The sequence below is a fragment of the Trachemys scripta genome, chromosome 2 (genome assembly GCF_013100865.1).
Source record: "Trachemys scripta elegans isolate TJP31775 chromosome 2, CAS_Tse_1.0, whole genome shotgun sequence".
Taxonomy (NCBI): domain Eukaryota; kingdom Metazoa; phylum Chordata; order Testudines; family Emydidae; genus Trachemys; species Trachemys scripta.
In genome coordinates, this window is record NC_048299.1 from 58,215,194 (window position 1) to 58,232,772 (window position 17,579).

The 17,579-nt window shown below is 44.1% G+C and overlaps 1 protein-coding gene across 2 annotated transcripts in view; it reads right to left on the reverse strand.

Moving 5' to 3' along the window:
* Positions 1-3,444: 3,444 nt before the first annotated feature.
* IGF2BP3 (insulin like growth factor 2 mRNA binding protein 3) overlaps positions 3,445-17,579 on the reverse strand; it is a 169,622-nt gene continuing 155,487 nt past the window's right edge. For both annotated transcript variants that reach the window (XM_034760624.1, XM_034760623.1), the window contains 4 exons: positions 15,116-15,190; positions 6,374-6,505; positions 5,771-5,884; positions 3,445-3,901 (listed from right to left, as the gene is read on the reverse strand). In XM_034760624.1, the coding sequence (XP_034616515.1) occupies positions 3,800-3,901; positions 5,771-5,884; positions 6,374-6,505; positions 15,116-15,190 (423 nt within the window). In that variant the 3' untranslated portion in view covers positions 3,445-3,799. The remainder of the gene's footprint in view (positions 3,902-5,770; positions 5,885-6,373; positions 6,506-15,115; positions 15,191-17,579) is intronic.

Sequence of the window (17,579 nt, forward strand, 5' to 3'; positions counted from 1 at the left end):
CTTGTTTTCATTGTCTTCTGTCCATTGTAAATGGTTTGAAAAGCAGTAGCTTGTTAAATAGAAAAACCTTCCCTAAAGATACATCAAATCATGTCCTGGCATCTTTGGCAGTTACATATACAGAAATACTAGCGTAACACTGCCTCTGAGACCAAAGACACAAAATTCCGTAACTCAAATGAGGAAGGCTTTACTTTCATGGGGCTTTGCACAGGAATTCCAAGGAGTTTAGAAGAGTACAGACTTAAAAATTACCAGTAATAAAAACCATGGCAATGTGAAATATATCAGGAATTTACCATTTTCTGGGTATTTCAATTAGTGGTGGGTGCTATTATACAAGGGGGAAAGTTTGGGAATCTTTCCTCTGACTAGTAAGATGTTTGAGGAAAATAAATCTTGCTAAGCAGTTCTAGATTTTGCTTTGCAATTAATTTTTAAAGATACAGAATGTAAAACGGCTTTATTCTCGCGCTCTCACTCACACATACACAAATCACTTTTCAATTCTCCATTAACGTTACGCTCAGTGGTTTGAGCATTGGCCTGCTAAACCCAGGGTTGTGAGTTCAGTCCTTGAGGGCACCATTTAGGGATCTGGGGCAAAAATCTGTCTGGGGATTGGTCCTGCTTTGAGCAGGGGGTTGGATTAGATGACCTCCTGAGGTCCCTTCCAACCCTGATATTCTATGATTTTATTACCAGCACTTAAGCCTAATTGTCAAGAGTAGATGCCACCTCACAGAAGTTGGGGGGAAGGAATAAGATACAGTGCCACTTTTTGCACATTACCATCACAGATTCCATCTGCCCTCCAAATTACAAGGAAGAGCTATTTGTGTGTCTTGTCCATAATAAGAGGGTCAAAGCAGAAGACCAGAACAAATGGCAGCCAAAAATAAAATGTCTATAACTCCAAGTGGAAAATCTAGATCGCTTTCCTAAGGGCTGTTATATATTCCTTGGCATTCATATGCTTGGTTGTGACGGGCAGGCACAGAGCCTTTCCAAAAAGATCTAGGCAACCTAGAACAAAATCCCACACAATAAAAATGAAGCCATTAATTGCAAAGTGTACTGTGGGCAGCATAATATTGATATAGGGGAGGAGAGAAGAAAAAGTTATAAACCACAGAGATGAATGCTGGTGCTGGGCCAGGTGAAAATTCTGACTGCATCAGACTGTTGTTGGCTACCCTAAAGATTGTGGAATACCTGTGGATTGCTGCAGAGTTCCTTATATAAATATTAATAAAAATAAATTAAAAGAAAGCCATAAAAAAACCTGATAATTAGAGCAAACAAATGCCTGCACTATTCATATCACATCTTTAGTTTAAAAACAAAAACACACAACTATATCTGATGATAGGAGTTAAACTCTTTATTCCATTCAGAGGCATCTGGCAAGTGGAGCTGCGTTGGGGGGCACATTACAGATGAAAAAATGATCCATACTTTGCGGATATTGAAATAATTTACAGTATTTACTTTCTAGCTATTCCCAAATACTCCAAATTACCAAGTCTCAATTGAAAATAAGAACATGATTTACCACACTAAGTATAGAAATTTAAGAGAGATGACAGTATTTAAATCAGCAAATGTAAATGCATTGCCTATTTGTAAAATAACTTTTATGGAAAATAATAAAGTCAAATCCTTTTCAAATGTTAAGAAAGGAAAATTGGACTTAGACTTAAGCCTCAACAAAAATTAAAATGCTATGACTTTTTATAACTTCAGTAATTTTAAATTCATTGCAAGAAAAAATTCTCCTAAAGGCTAGATGGTCACTGTCAAAAAAGGAAAAAAAAAACCCCTCATTTTTCTCTGCTAAAACTACAACATAAGTTTATGGTTTTTAAACCAATTAGTAAAGAAGAGATGCAGGAAAAACACTTCAGACCATTTTCAAAATTATCTAATCTGTACAACAATGATCTTTGGGAAAATTATCTATTCTATGTGAAATGCCTCTATTTCAATATGAATCTAAGAGGTAGATCAACAAAATGATGAAACGTTTTTGCTAGTTGTGCCCCTCAAATCAGTGCAGCATGGTGATTCTGATCATCTCATGCACAAAAACATCACACAAAAAAAGGTTCAGAGGTAATAGCATGGCTCTGTAGACCACACACATACAGGCGCACACGCGCGCACACACAGCAGTCTTTATGCACCATGTGTTGCCACATCTTTAAAACTGAGGTAGACTGAAGTTTATTGTAGAAACTTGAATGTGTTATATTACCACAATCATTATTCAAATTACATTCTGAAATTAAAAAATTTGGTAGCTTTCCTGTTATCCCTGCCTTTTGACAATTTGTCTCTTCCTTTAATGGTTGGTTGCAGAATGTGCATAAATCCTGCTGCATCTATATAAGCCAGACTAGAGGTTGTGTTATATAGTTTAAAACCTTCCAAAGTGGCTTAGTGTGGCCCATAACAGCGGCTGGATATGTAAACTTAGCCTTTCCTTATCTTTAAACACGATCAAACAGTGTTTGACCTTCCCCCATCGTGGTAACTGAAAGCAGGATGATGCGACCTGCAGGAAGCAGAGACCATACAGCCTCGAAACTACTCCAGCAGATCAAGTGTTCTATCAAACTGAAGATGAAGCTTGCTCTTTGAACAGAATGGCAAAGTCCAAACGGGCTGCAAATGTTTACATGTAGCATTATTAGGTAGTGATGGTCAAAGGCACAAAGGGTTCCATGCATTCAATCAAAGTAGCACAAAAATAATAAAAAAATTCAGTCTCCTAATTTTTCCCTCAACCCCAGCCTCTTGCCATCACTTCCTTGTTCTGTTCCCAAAAAAGTACCGTCAAACTTTTTCATCCCATCTTAAAAGAAAAATAAACGGCATTGCTGCTATCAGAATGTTGGCATCATTCGCTATCTTTTGAACATTCGCTGAATTTTTTTTTTTTTTTTAAACAAATGGTGGTGTTGAAACGCTCAGAAAATCTGAGGTTATATTTTTTTTTTCCATCTTACTCCCATCAGCCAGCAGCTAGAAGTATCCTACTATATCCCCACCCCCACCCCCACTAATTCTGTAGTACTCCTGGCTGGTGGCTGATCAAATTTTAATTTTTTTTAAAAAAATAAAATGCTCAAGAACTATTAGCTTTATAAAGTATACAAAAAAAAGCGCAAAAAGGAACAATTTCTCATTGAGGTACTAAATGCCTGAGGTAGTTTAGTAAAATGCATATTTATCTTTTTATGCCCTGGCCAACACCATTCAACACTTCCCTTAGGTTATTCATGGCAGTGTTATGTAAAAATGCAACCAAATTTTTTAAAAAATGCCACTTGTTTAACATTGGGACTAACACTTAAACTCTTGTCAATACCCTTGCTCTAACCCTACCCCACCCTCCAATTGTGTTTCTTCTTTTACAACTGGACCTGTAAGAGCAATGCCTTTTTTTTTTTTTTTTAAACCAGTGAACTCAGAAGAGAAAGCTTCATTAAACCAAGTTCTAAAATTGCTGGGGAATAATAAGAACAATAAAAAAGACTAACAAGTTTATGTTCAATTGTGAGAATAGAACAAAAGGGAAGTGAAGGGGTCCTTATTTTAAAGCTGGGTTTCAAAAGTTTGAGAGAGCCTAAAGAATACATTCTCAGAGACAGCATTCAATGGTTGCCTGGTCCTCAAACAGGTGACTGGCTTGGTGAAGCTTCTGCATACAACTCCAACAGGTGTTCAAAACCTGTCTGTTACACAGTCTGTCTTTGGTCTGGCATCTGTCTCCGATGGGCCATTTCCTAAACCTTTATTTTCGTCTTGGCTGAGGCTGTCCACTTTGCGCTGTTTTTTGCTGTTGCTGCTGCCTTCTTACCTGAGCCAGTATTTCCTGAATTTTTCTCTGGGCAAGCTGTAGGATATAAACAAAAAGATGTTTCTATGCTGCAACTGGTCCTGGTTACGCTACACTTGGTCGTTTCACTGTTACTTTGCCTTTTTCCTCCACCCACCATGATTTGTTTGTCGCATTTGCCTGTTGTCCCTTATCATAGGGATAGAACCCTGCAAATGCGCGGATATCCGTGGGCCATTTTTGCAGCTCGGGGCTTAGATGCAGATACAAATTTTGGATCTCCGCAGGGCTCTAGTGATCTCCCCACAGAAATCAGGGTGACACTGTAATGGACAGGAAAGGTGACAAGGCAGAGGCTCTGGCCCCAACCGTAGAAGGTATGAGGGGTCTGGGAAGTGGGCAGGTGTGAGGTGGCTGGGACAGAGCTCTGACTGCAGCACACACACACACACACACACACACACACACACACACACACACTCTCTCCAGCTTGGCGCTCTCAATCACACAGCGGGCTGCAATATGTGGCAACAGCCCACTAGGCATTCTGGGAGTTGTAGTCCTCAGCTTGCTCAGAGGAGATAAACTACAACTCCCAGATGGGAGTGTGACCGTGTGCTTTTGCACAGTGAGCCATGTGCCATTTTGAAAGAGGTGTCATTGTACTTTGAACTAGTGCGCGGCAACTAGGGTGACCAGATGTCCCGATTTTATAGGGACAGTCCCGATTTTTGGGTCTTTTTCTTATATAGGCTCCTATTACCCGCCACCCCCGATTTTTCACACTTGCTGTCTGGTCACCCTAGCGTCAACAGCAGGCGCTGTGAGGAGAGAAGTTGTTGCTGCTGTCTGTCCTAGCTGGGTCTGCGTGTGTGAGAGCCACTGGGGCGGTGCAGGGGTGTCTGAGAGCCCCACTGAGAGGGTGGCACTGCACACAAGGGCCCAGGATTGTAGCCTCCCTGCCTGGAGAGGGGAAGGGGGATGCGGTGGGTGAAAGAGCAGGTGATCTTTGGGGAGAAGTGGGGGACGGTTGGGAGTTGGGGGCTTGGGCACAGCCCTGTGTCACTGGTGCGCAGTGACCTGTGGAGCTGTTATTAGAGCCCTAAAAATCTGCGGATATCCGCAGACCATTTTTTGTGGAGCGTGAATCAGATGTGGATACAAAATTTGTATCCATGCAGGGCTCTAAATATGACTGTAAACTGTTTTGGGCAATAATTTCTCTCTCCTTTTTGTTTGTTTATTATTGCCTTGTGTAAAGTGCCTAGCATCAGGGGTCCCTGATGGGAACCCCTAGACGCTACCGTAATACAAATATATAAAGAAAAAACACATTTAAGGAAGTGTACAAAGTTTATCAAAATGTTATTAAAAAATTAGGACTCAGGGAAATTGGGAAAATGACAAACATAGCCCTTGATTAGCACTCCCCCCCCGTAGCTAAAGCCCCAAGTCCTATAATCCCGTGTGGCTGAAGCCGGGAACGGAGCCACAGGGCTCAAGCCCGAAGCCCCAAACACCCCGTGTAGCTGAAACTGGGAGCGGAGCCCGCAGGGCTGAAGCCTGAGCCTCAGCGCTCCCCCCAGGTCTAAAGTCCTGAGCCCTGGTGCTCCCGAGGGCCAGAAGCCCTCACCTCCCCCCTCCCAGCTGAAGCCCTGAGCCCCCAGGCAGTAAAGTATTTGCTCCCCCCCCTTTTTTTGCGTGCGTTTCCGCTGTTGCCTGATTACTTCTGGAACCAGAAGGTATCCGGTTGATCAGTAAGTCCGGAACTCTGGTGTTCGTATCTTTGAGGTTCTACTGTAGTAGCAACTATTCCTTGGGGGATCTGTGTGGTGTGTGTAAACCTAAGATTCACGGATACATTTAGATGAGGTATAAAAATTCACTCAAACTCAATTACTACTCCCACCACCGAAACCTGCTCACCTGGCATGCATAGAAATGGCCAGTTATTTTCACAACAACCTGATCATTTTCATCAGGTGTCTGGTCACGAGGGACAACAACTTCTGCACTTGTTAAATTCTGAAGCTCATTTACCTGTAAAATAAAATAAAAAAATAAAATAAAAAAAAAAAAAAAATCAGAAAAATGCAGCCATCTTTAATTCATGAGAATTTTTAAAAAATGCTTGGCCATCTGAATGATTAAAGCAGCACCAATACAATTAGAAATCAACCTAAATGGATATTTGTCTATGAAAAAGTAAGTATTTTTCTCCACCACAAAAAAGAAAGGCCAAGAGTTCAATGTAGAGAGATGCGAGTAACTTAATAAATTAGAAACACAAATAAGCAAAGAATGAAGATTTCTAAATTACATATTACAATTTCCACAGTAATCAAAAAATTTTTTTTGAGGGAAGGAGAGTTTAAAATGAACAAAATAAGTTTAAACAGCACGTACAACCTTGAAATTAACATGCAAAGAGTTAAAATGTGAATTAGCTAGAGAGAAGATTTTACACGTTGAATGTCCTTCAGCTAGATTTCTTGTGTTTCATTATTTAGGTTTTGCTCAAGTACTTGCCGTTTTGCCTCCTTTACCAATAACTCTACCAGCAGCATAGGATGGCACTTTTATATGAGCCTCAAGTTTCACTTCTTCTTTAGGTCCAAAGAAATTTTCTTCTTTAAGTTTTCCATAGATTCTCCCTTGAGCCTGCAAAAGTAATTAATATTTTTAAAGGGACAGCATCATTCTGAAATAAAGTCACCTTTAAAATAAAAAAAAAAAAACAATTAAAACCCATCCAAAGGGAAACTGACTATGTACAAATGCGCAAACCTACTATGTACAAATGAAAAGATTTTCTTCTTATAAAAGTAGTTGGTAATTTATTTTTAAATGAATGGAGTGTTCACATTTTTAACTAGAAGATACCACAGTCAAACCCTGAAAGAAGGCTTGACAAGCCATCAATGAATATAAAGTAACGGCATAACAATGAACAACATTCTGTTTTCCAGTAGAATAATCCAGCCATTTGAATTATTATTAGAATGTCTCTCTCTACAGGTAAAGCAGCAGCAAAGAATCACGGGGGGAAGACAACGATGTGCCAGATGTTATGTTTTTATTATCACCAGGTGCACATAAAGGAGTTTATTGGCTTAAGCAGTTGAAGTTTCTGAAATTCATCCTTCAGAGGATGGTGAATTCAAAGTAAAACCACATGACAAAGACTTAATTTACACCAGATTTTATGCCTTTACATTTAATTACCAAGTAATTAAATGCAATGTGTATTACTTTAGGTTAGCTCTGATTTTTCGTTTTTAATGTGGGAGTCTCTCAGTATACAGATGAGTGGCACCTTGGAAGTTGTGTCACTTTAACCAACATGCATCACCCTATTGCAGTACTGGGTACACGGTAGTGGTGGGCAATAAGACAATAAAGCAGGAGGGTTTGCCTATTACAAGTGGACAGCTGAATCTCTTACCTTTCCAATTTTCTCTGAGTTCTGCTATAATAATTTTAGTGGCTTCTCAAGCAACTATTTCTTTGTTCCCTGTCACTTATAGGCAGTCTTGAGAAACATTAGATCACTCTTCCACACCCTATGCCTGTCAACGTCAGGTTGACGCTTCCCAAGCTGTATCACAAAACAAGTCCAATGGGACAGTGGTAGAAAGGATCTCCAAGAGATGTATATTAAAGATCAGAGAGACTTTCCATTTACCACCCTCCCCTTTCTCAGTCACAGCAGGACTAGAACACAAAAAGTGATGGGTAGGAAAGAAATCAATTAGCTACTAGCAGGGCTCTAACAAATATGTGTCTACTGATGGACTGTCAGGACCAGTAATACACCCTAAACTCAGAAGTGACCAACTCAGAAGAACAGTCTTCCACACTTCAGTTAATGTTACTAGATCATGAAAGATCCCAAAACTGTTACAGTCCACCAACTGATTCTAACCTTAAACTTTTTGTCATGTCATTATATCTGTTGAAAACATCTAATCTCCCTCCCCCCCACCAAAAAGAGAGAGAGAGAGAGAGAGAGAAACACTCTGGAAACACTGAACTAGAGGTGGGTGAAATCAAATAAATTTGTGGCCTGGGAGTTAGAGATGTTCTCCCCCTCAGAAAGTCAGGCCATCAGACCCTAACAGAATCTGGAAAACCTGAGGTACATGGTTGTGTAAAATTTTCACCCATTCAGTGCTCCACAGAAGGTGCATAGGTAGGTGAAGAAAGCTTGTCACACTGGAAAATGGCAGGCCCCCTCCTGTCATCTGTGCTATGGAGATGGGCTCTCGATGGTGTAATGCATTAATAGAACTGAGCTCACTATCCGTTGTACCCGATCCAGTAATGTTTAGGTTCTGTATAGCAGATTTGAACAGCATTTGTTCAGACTGGTTGAGATTTCTTCCCCAGGCCATTCACCAGCCCTGCTTCAAATCCTCCCTTTTCTAAAACTATGTCTACATTACGCAGCTTTTAGCGACACGGCTCTGCCGCTACAGCTGTGCAGCTAAAAGTTGCGCAGCGTAGCCACTGTTTTTTGGCCGACAAAAAACTCCCCCCCCCCCCCCCCCCCAAGGACCGGGGTTAGCTTTGTTGGCAGGAGAGGGCTCCTGCCGACAAAGCGCTGTTCACACTGGCGATTGTCGTCAGCAAAACTTTTGTCTTTCGGGGGGATGTTTTTTTAATACCTCTGAAAGACAAAAAAGTTTTGTCATTCAATTGCCAGTGTAGACATAGCCTTAGATATCTTATGGGCCACGGAAACTGCAGCAATATAGCAAATCGTAATAGAAAATCAGGAAAGGTGATTTGCACATCCGATACAACAGTCAACACAATTTGTTTTATTTATAGCTCTTCTGTGATGCTCAGTGACAGTATCTGAGCTCCTCACAACAGCCATTAGAGCTAGGGAGGCATGAGCCTCATTTTACAAACAGGAAAACCAAAGCATAGATATTAGGCAACTTGTCCAAGGGTCTACAAGAAGCCTGTGGTCGTGACAGGAATAAACATCAGATCTTGTGATTCCTAGTCCAGTGTTTTGTCCACAGAAGTATTCTTGTCTAAGGTTGGGAAATTTAAGACTGTTACTGCTGTCCTAGTAGAACATGACAGTATCTGTCCCTAAAACTGAAGTCTAGGGCCCTGATCAGAAAGGGATACACCAACCTCAAATAGATCCTTATGTCATTTGAGTACAAAGGTTGGTTAAAAATGCAAGGGGTAAAATTGACACATACAACACCAAATCTCAGTCTGAAATAGCCAGTCTTCCTCTCACCGCATTTTAAATCTAGAACACTTTTTTTCAGCTTGTAGTAATGCACTGAAGAAATGGACAGTTTTACATCTGAAAAGCCAATTTAGCACCAAGATGAATGTGACATCATTCCTCTCCCCTTCCATTTTAGATTGAACACAAGACCCTAAAGTAACGTAAATTAGATTTAATTAGTACTCTGGGCCACCATGGAGTGACTTTGCTAACATGGGATAAACCCATCTGACCAAAATTTACAATATTGATTGTAATTCTCTGAAAAGGAATAAGACACACTCTTACAATAACAAGTCTCAGAAACTCGAAATGCATTAGTTAAATTACACATGGATGGATCCAAGAACTCCAAGGAAAACTGATTACATTTCTAATGGCTGTCCACCTTCATACAGATGTTAAATTCCTTTCTATAAGAAACATGCCTGAAGTCTTAAAGGGTTTTTATATTGTTTCTACTACCCCAGCATCTTAAAATGTGCCAAATTAAACCTTCTGTTTTTAAAACTTCAGAGATACAAAATTACCAGTCAAGTAAATCATTGTCCATTTCCCATGAAGGTTTGTTCTACAACAGGGGAAGAAACTTCATGAATTTGCTTTGTGCTTTAGACCACTGGTTCTCAATCAGGGGTACATGTACCTTTGGGGGTACATCAATTCATTTAGATATTTGTCTAGTTTTACAACAGGCTACATAAAAAGCACTCACGAAGTCGGTACAAACTAAATTGTGGTACAAGGACTTGTTTATACTGCTCTATATACTATACATTGAAATTAAGTACAATATTTATATTCCTATTGATTTATGTTTATAATTATATGGTAAAAGTGAGTTAGTAAGCAATTTTTCAGTAATAGTGGGCTGTGACACTTCTGTATTTTTCTGTCTGATTTTGTAAGCAAGTAATTTTAAAGTGAGGTGAAACTTGGGGGTATTCAAGACAAATCTGACTCCTGAAAGGGGTACAGTAGTATGGAGAGATTGAGAGGCACTGCTTTAGACTTTAATTACATTCTTTCATAACAGAACCAAAAAGCCAGGAATCTGAAGTTACCGTATCATCCTAATTTGAAAGCAGCTCATAGCTGAATAAATCTATGACCTGTCTTCAAGATCTTAATATACAAGACTATTTAAACCCTTGTCAAACAAATTATCTAAAGAAAAAGATGTGGGCTAGATTTGTCTTTGTAGGAAGAGCTACCTGAGTGGGAAGACATTTAGTCTCAAACTCAAAAAGATGTTACAAGGAAGTGTCCCAAGCACACGCTAGAAGGCATGAAACTAAGGCCCAACTGTAGAAATCATTGGATTTCACTCTTCTGCTTGAGATTTTCAAAGCAGTGCAAGGAATTTAAGGAAGATGTTTGGCTAAATCCCCTGCACTGCTTTGAAAAAAATCTTAAGCTACTGACACTACTACCTCCTCTTCCAGCTCCTCATATAAAAAAAAACCCAACCAACTATCCAGGTTTACATCGCAACTGCATACACAAGACAACTTCAAGGTAATTAACTTGCTTGCACACGTCAGTAATTGCCATAAACCGCATGTCTAACACAATGTGTATATGCATGTTACGTTATGGTATAATATATAGAGCAGTATAAACAAGTAATTGTGCGTATGAAATTTTTGTCTGTATGGGCTCCACTAGTGCTTTTTATGTAGTCTGGTGTAAAACTAGGCAAATATCTAGATGAGTTGACGTATCCCCCTGGAAGACATCTGCGTACCCCCAGGGTACACATTCCCTGGTTGAGAACCACTGGTTTAGGGCATGTCTATACATACAGCGCTGCAACTGTACCGATGCAACTGCACCGTTACAGCACGTCTGGTGAAGATGCCCTGTGCCGGTGGGAGAGAGCTCGCCCATTGGCATAATAAAAACACCTCTGAAAACAGCAGAAGCTGTGTCAGAGGGAGACGCTCTCCTGCTGACATAGCATTGTGCACATGGGCACTTATGTTGGTGTAACGTGGGTCACTCAGGAGGTGGTTTATTCACACCCTGGAGCAAAAAAAGTTATGCCGACATAAGCTGTAGTGTAGACATAGCCTTAGAGCAGGGGTCTCAAACACGCAGCCCACGGGGTTCTTTCGTGTGGCCCGCCAAGCTCCCCGTGCCCCCCCTGCCTGCACACACCCCGCCCCTCTGCCTACCCCATGGTGCCGCTCACCGAAGCGGCTGGAACTATGGCCCTGCAGCCCCGGGCAGGGCGGGGGGGGAGGGGGGGGCTGGGGTGGTAGAGGGCTCCATGCTCTCGCTTCTAGGCATTACACTCCCCCCCCCCACACACACACAGCTCCCCTTGGCCGGGAACGGGGAACCGCGACTAATGGGAGTTTTGGGGGAGGTACCTGGAGGAGCAGCAAGAGCAGCACACGGCGCTGTTTTTCCCCCACCCCCGGGACTCCGGCTGCTTCCTGGAGCAGAGCTCCAGGGAGCCTGCTCTGGCCACGGTGTGCGGCGCTGCCGCTCTAGATAAGCGGTGCCAGGCCGGAGCCCGCACTCCGCACCCCAACCCCTGTCCAGAGCCCCCTGCCACATCCCACACACCTCTCCTGCACCCCACACCCCAACTCCCTGCCCTGAACCCCCTGCTGACCTCCTGCACCTCAACTCCCTGCCCTGAGCCCCTTGCACCCCCTGGGGGCAGGGAGGGAGCAGAGTTGGGGTCAGGACTTCGGGGAAGGGGTTGGAATGTGGACAGGGAAGAGGCGGGGCCTCATGGAAGGGGTGGAGTGGGGGCGGAGCCAGGGGCAGCAAGGGGGGTGTGTGTCAGTGATGTGGCCCTAAGGCCAATGCACTAGTCCTCATGTGGCCCTCATGGTCATTTGAGTTTGAGACCCCTGCCTTAGAGCCTCCAAAGAAAGAAAATGCAGATTTTGGATCTATCTGCGGTACCAATGGTTTTGTTGGAGAGAAACCGTGGCTGGGTGATAGAATGGGGGACAGACTCCTCCCGTTAGCTGCATCTCCTGGTGCATCTTAGGAAGGATCTGATGGCAATAGAGATTAGGGATCAGGGAGATCAAGTGTAATGCGAGTCTCTGCTCTCCCTGGAGTGCAAGGGGTCCTGTCCGCCCAAACCAATGGAGTTGCAGTATTTATAGTTCAGTTTGTACCACAGTGAGGCAAGGCAGAAGCGGTACTATCACTGCTTGAGGCTCCTAATGGTTGCTTTTTGTCAATGCCATAAGTTACTGGTGTTTAGGCTTAGTGGCTACTGGACGCACAGTTGTCACTAGAGTGTGGTCTGGTACCAACGGAGCCCTGGATTTGTGGACTTTCTTGTCATGACCCTGAGACTTGGGACATTCTAAGTCAAGGATGGACAAACTTTTTGGCCTGAAGGCCACATCAGGGTAAAGAAATTATACGGTGGGCTATGAATGCTCCCTAAATCGGGGGTAGGGATGCAGGAGGGGGTGAGGACTCTGGCTAGGGGTGCGGGCTCTGGGGTGGGGCCAGAAATGAGTTCAGGGTGCGGGAGGGGGCTCCGAGTTGGCGTGCGGGAAGGGTGAGGGCTCTGGGGTGGGACTGGGGCCCCAGGCTGGGACCGAGGGGTTCAGAGGGAGGGAGGGGGATCAGGGTAGGGTGTTGAGGTATGGGGGAGGGGTGTGAGGGCTCCAGCTGGGGGTGTGGGCTCTGGAGTGTGGCTGGGGATAAGGGGTTTGGGGTGCAGAAGGGGGCTTCAGGTTGGGACCAATGGGTTTAAAGGGTGGGAGGGGGATCACGAATGGGGCAGGGAGGGATGAGGGCTCTGGGGTGGGGCTGGGGATGAAGGACTTGGGGTACAAGAGGGGGCTCTGGGCTGGGATCGAGGGGTTCAGAGGGTGGGAAGGGAATCGGGGCTGTGACAGGGGATTGGGGCACTGGGGAGGGGAGGGCGCGCTCAGGGGTGCAGGCTCTGGGCAGCACTTACCGCAAGCAGCTCCTGGAAACATGTCCCCCCTCCAGCTCCGAGGCATGGCCAGGCAGCTCTGCGCGCTGCCCCGTCCACAGGTGCCACTCCTGCAGCTCCCAATGGCCGGGAACCGTGGCCAATAGGAGCTACGGGGGCGGGGCTTGCGAACGGGGCAGTGCGCAGGGCTGCCTGGCCACACCTCTGCATACTTCGTAGGAACCAGAGGGGGTCATGCCAGCTGCCTCCTGGGAGTCGCGCAGAGTGGGGCAAGCCCCCAACCCTGCTCCCCAGCTGGAGTGGGGCAAACCCCGACACTGCTTCCCGGCGGGAGCTGAGGGCTGGATGAAATGGTCTGATGGGTCGGATGTGGCCCGCAGGCCATAGTTTGCCCACCCCGTTCTAAGTGTTCATGGGCTGAACAGGAAGACTTGCTTGACTTGGGCAGGGCTGGATCCAACTTCTCTGAAGTGGACTTAGAGGAGGATTTGCTCTCGTGTTTATAAGAACACTCCCTGCTTTCCCAACAAGACCCAAACAGGGAGATTCCCTGGCTGCTAAGTCAGACTTCGTGGCAGAAGGTGCACTCTTTGCTGAGCAAGGTCAACATACAGGGGGCTCCCCCAGCCTGGGTCTGACTGCAGCCTCATTGTTTTCTCCATTAGGTACTTCTGAAGATGAAATTTCAGACCCTCACAAATACAATTGGGAAAAGAGTGGCAGATACTGTAGCTTGCCATGACGTGAGCCTCCCTGAGGCAGTATTGATGGTTGTCACTGACTGAGAAGCGGCACAGCTTTTGAAGCCCAGCATTCTGGGCATAGTCCAGTAATCGTAATTGGAGGCGAGACGGGACAGTGTTCCCTGGTACAGGGAATCTATGTAACTATAAAACTTAAACTATAGAATAAAATTCTAAACTATTTTCTATATATTTGCATATTGAAGAATTAAGGAAGACAAAGTTCTGGACACTGGAGGTTCTGATCCAGGTCATGGGTGGTAAGGAGGAACTGCAGCAGGGGTCAGTCCGTTCTGCCCTTTATCTCCTTGATTGGAGGCACAAAGAAAGGGAGGACACGTGCACAGACCAGCAGTTACTGCTTTCAAGAATTCTCCAACTCCAAGCATGTACAGCGCATGCATGGCCACAATGGAATATACATAGGGACCAGCACTCGAAGAACAAGCATGGCTGTAAACCCATGAGAGCAAGACAGCACTGCAATGATGTGAAGTTGTGAGTGACTTTTCCACTTGCTACAGGCCTTACCTGCAAAGCAATCAGGCTGCTATATGACAGAGTGACTTATTTCAGCTTTTGATGCACTCTTACTTAGTGTTCTCCAACTGAAATTCATTTGATATCTGTGCTTATACTATACTCACCTGTTACCCTTGCTCAGGTAGAAGGCAGCTCAATCATTTGATATGTTTAAGAGAGGCAAATGATGGTTGGGGCATCCTAGCATCATTTTATTTTAAATACAATCAGAATCATTCCACTCATCGGAAAAGTTGCCCAAAAAGACATTTCTATCTAGAACAAATTAGTAACTTGCGATTATGGGTGTCATATGGTTATTTTTTCTTGTGTATTTATTATTAGGTAGAATTCTAATGGTTGTATGACTTTTCTTTTGGCCGAGAGGGAGGGAAGGGGAGGGGAGGCGGGGGAAAAAGGAACCATTTGACCAACATGTTTATTACAGAGACAAGGTGGAAGAGAATATATCTTTTATTGGATCAACTTCTGTTGGTGAGAGAGACAAGCTTTCAAGCCGCACAGGGCTCTGTGTAGCTCAAAAGCCTCTCTCTCTCTCTCTCTCTCTCTCTCTCTCTCTCACACACACACACACACACACCCCCCCCCACCAAAAGAAGCTGGCTCAATAAAAGATATTACCTCACCCACCTTGTCCCTCTAATATCCTGGGACCGCCATGACTACAATTATACTGCATACCAACTATTTATTAAAATTCTGAGTAAAATGGTGCATGCCAGTTAAGTATTTCAGTAATGTTTCTTCCTACAAGGCAAAGCCCACTGCAAATTGACAAATGGGATGGAAGTTTTCATACTCAATACCTTGAACTGAGCCTCCGGAGGCCCGGTGATGATAACCATTCTGAGCTTGGCATCTGGTCCTTCAGCAGGAGCTATCTGCAACACAAAGTTCAGATTAACACAGCTGCTTGGTTTTGACAGGTGCCTAACTGCAAGGTAAGTTTAAGGAAGAACTTTTCCCTGCCAGTAAAACACTTCCATTCTGCCACGAGTGCAAAATCGTTCGTTACACCAGCAGCATTAAGCTTTGGTCATGCTAGGATTTTTTTTTTTTAAAATGAATGTACTGGTTATCGAGGGAAAAATGGCTAAGTCACAAGCAAATTTACCGCTGAAAAATCATGAGAATGAAACAAAGGGATAGCCACTCAAAAAGATCTGTAGCCCATGGTAAAATCTCCTAGGCACTGTGTACCTACTATAAAGAGAGAGCTTTCCAGGGAAAGACATTGTTGAACAACCAAGATTTTTAACTTTACTCGCTACCATCAAACAAGTCCTAACAAGAAAGAGAAAGGAGAACATTTTCCTAACAAATTCTGCCCATCAGCAAGACTTTCCCTTGGGGATCAAGATAAGGAAGCACCAACCTATCTAGCTGGGACTATCCAAACATTCCTCCAGATTGTGAGATACACAGATGTTTTTGTCTCCTGGAAAAAAAAATTAAGCTCCACTAGGGCTGAGCCACAGAAGCCTACAGGCTCTTCAATAGTTCATTTCATCATAAAATCAGATTTCTGTGGGTGTTGTTCTCAGACTCCAATAGCATTAAATAATTTAACCCAGCCTCTGACATTGTGGATGAATCCTTTGTTTATCACAACTGACATTTCCATTGCTGCAGCTAGTATTACACAGCCAGTGTTGAACAAGTAATGTATTAAACATTACAGGACTTCATCTTTGCCAACAGCCAAGGGACATTTTTCATCTGTAACAGCTGTGGTTTAATTCAGACAAATTACTAGTCATCATGTATCACTTTTACATAACTGTGTGTAACAAGGCGACGACTCACTGCTGTGGCGCCCCCTGCTGGTTGTCCAGGGAATTAGCTCTCCAGCCTCTGGAGCACCCTCTGTAGGCCGGTGTCTCGCATGCCACTGGCCCCGTGTCCTTGCCAGACCCCGGTGCTCTTTACCCAGGGGCTCTGCCCACTACAGAGTTCTCTGGGTCTCCTCTCCCCAGGGAACCCCCAACCCCCACCTTGCCTCAGTCTTTGGCTACTGCCAGTCACCATCTAGCCCCCACTAACTGGGGTGGACTGCAGTATAATTGCCACTCATCATCGACAAGGAGGATCTGGACCTGCAGCCTCTGCCTACCCTTGGGCTGCCCCACCGCAACCCTAGTACCTTTTCTGGCCTTTACCCAGGCCTGCAGCCTGGGCGTTTTCCAGACCGGAGCTCCCCAGCTCCTCTGGCCTTTCCCCAGCCCTGCTCCAGTCTAGGTACCCTGCTCACCTCCCAGCAGCCAGGCCCATCCCTCTCAACATTCAGAGAGAGACTCTCTTTTGGCTTCTGGCCCCAGCCCTCTTATAAGGGCCAGTTGGGCCCGGATTAAGCTGGCCACAGCTGTGGTCCGCTACCCACTCAGCTTCCCCAGCCATTCTTAATCCCTCTGACCCTGCTGCAGCCCTCTCCAGGGCTGCTTTCACCCTTCCAGGACTGAAGTGGGGTGATCATCACCCCGCTACACTGTGGTTAACATAAGAACGGCCATACTGGGTCAGACCAAAGGTCCATCTAGCCCAGTATCCTGTCTTTCAACAGTGGCCAATGCCAGGTGCCCTAGATGGAATGAATAGAACAGGGAATCATCAAGTGATCCATAACCAGTTGCCCATTCCCAGCTTCTGGCAAATAGAGGCTAGGGACACCATCCCGGCCCATCCTGGCTAATAGCCATTGATATACCTATACTCCATGATGTTATATAGTTCTTTTGTGAACCCTTTTATAGTCCTGCCCTTCACAACATGCTCTGGCAAAGAGTTCCACAGGTTTACTGTGCGTTATGTGAAAAAATACTTTTTTGTTTCTAGGCTGCCTATTAATTTCATATGGTGGTGCCTAGTTCTTGTGTTATGAGAAGAAGTAAATAACACATCCTTATTTATTTTCTCCACACCAGTCATGATTTTATAGACCTCTATCATATCCCTCCTTAATCGTCTCCTTTCCAAACTGAAAAGTCCCAATCTTATTAATCTCTTCTCATATGGCAGCTGTTCCATACCCCTAATCATTTTTGTTGCCCTTTTCTGAACCTTTTCTAATTCCAATATAGTTAGTAAAAATTTGGTGAACAATCATTCACATTATATCCTACACTGAGAATACAACACACACTAGCTATTTACTTTGCACATCAATTCCTGTAATCTAATTAGCTATTTTATAACTACATACAGGTATAACTGCAGCACGTTTATTAAGCTACCAAAATAGGAAATGCGCCAACAGCAGGAAGTCAGTCCAAA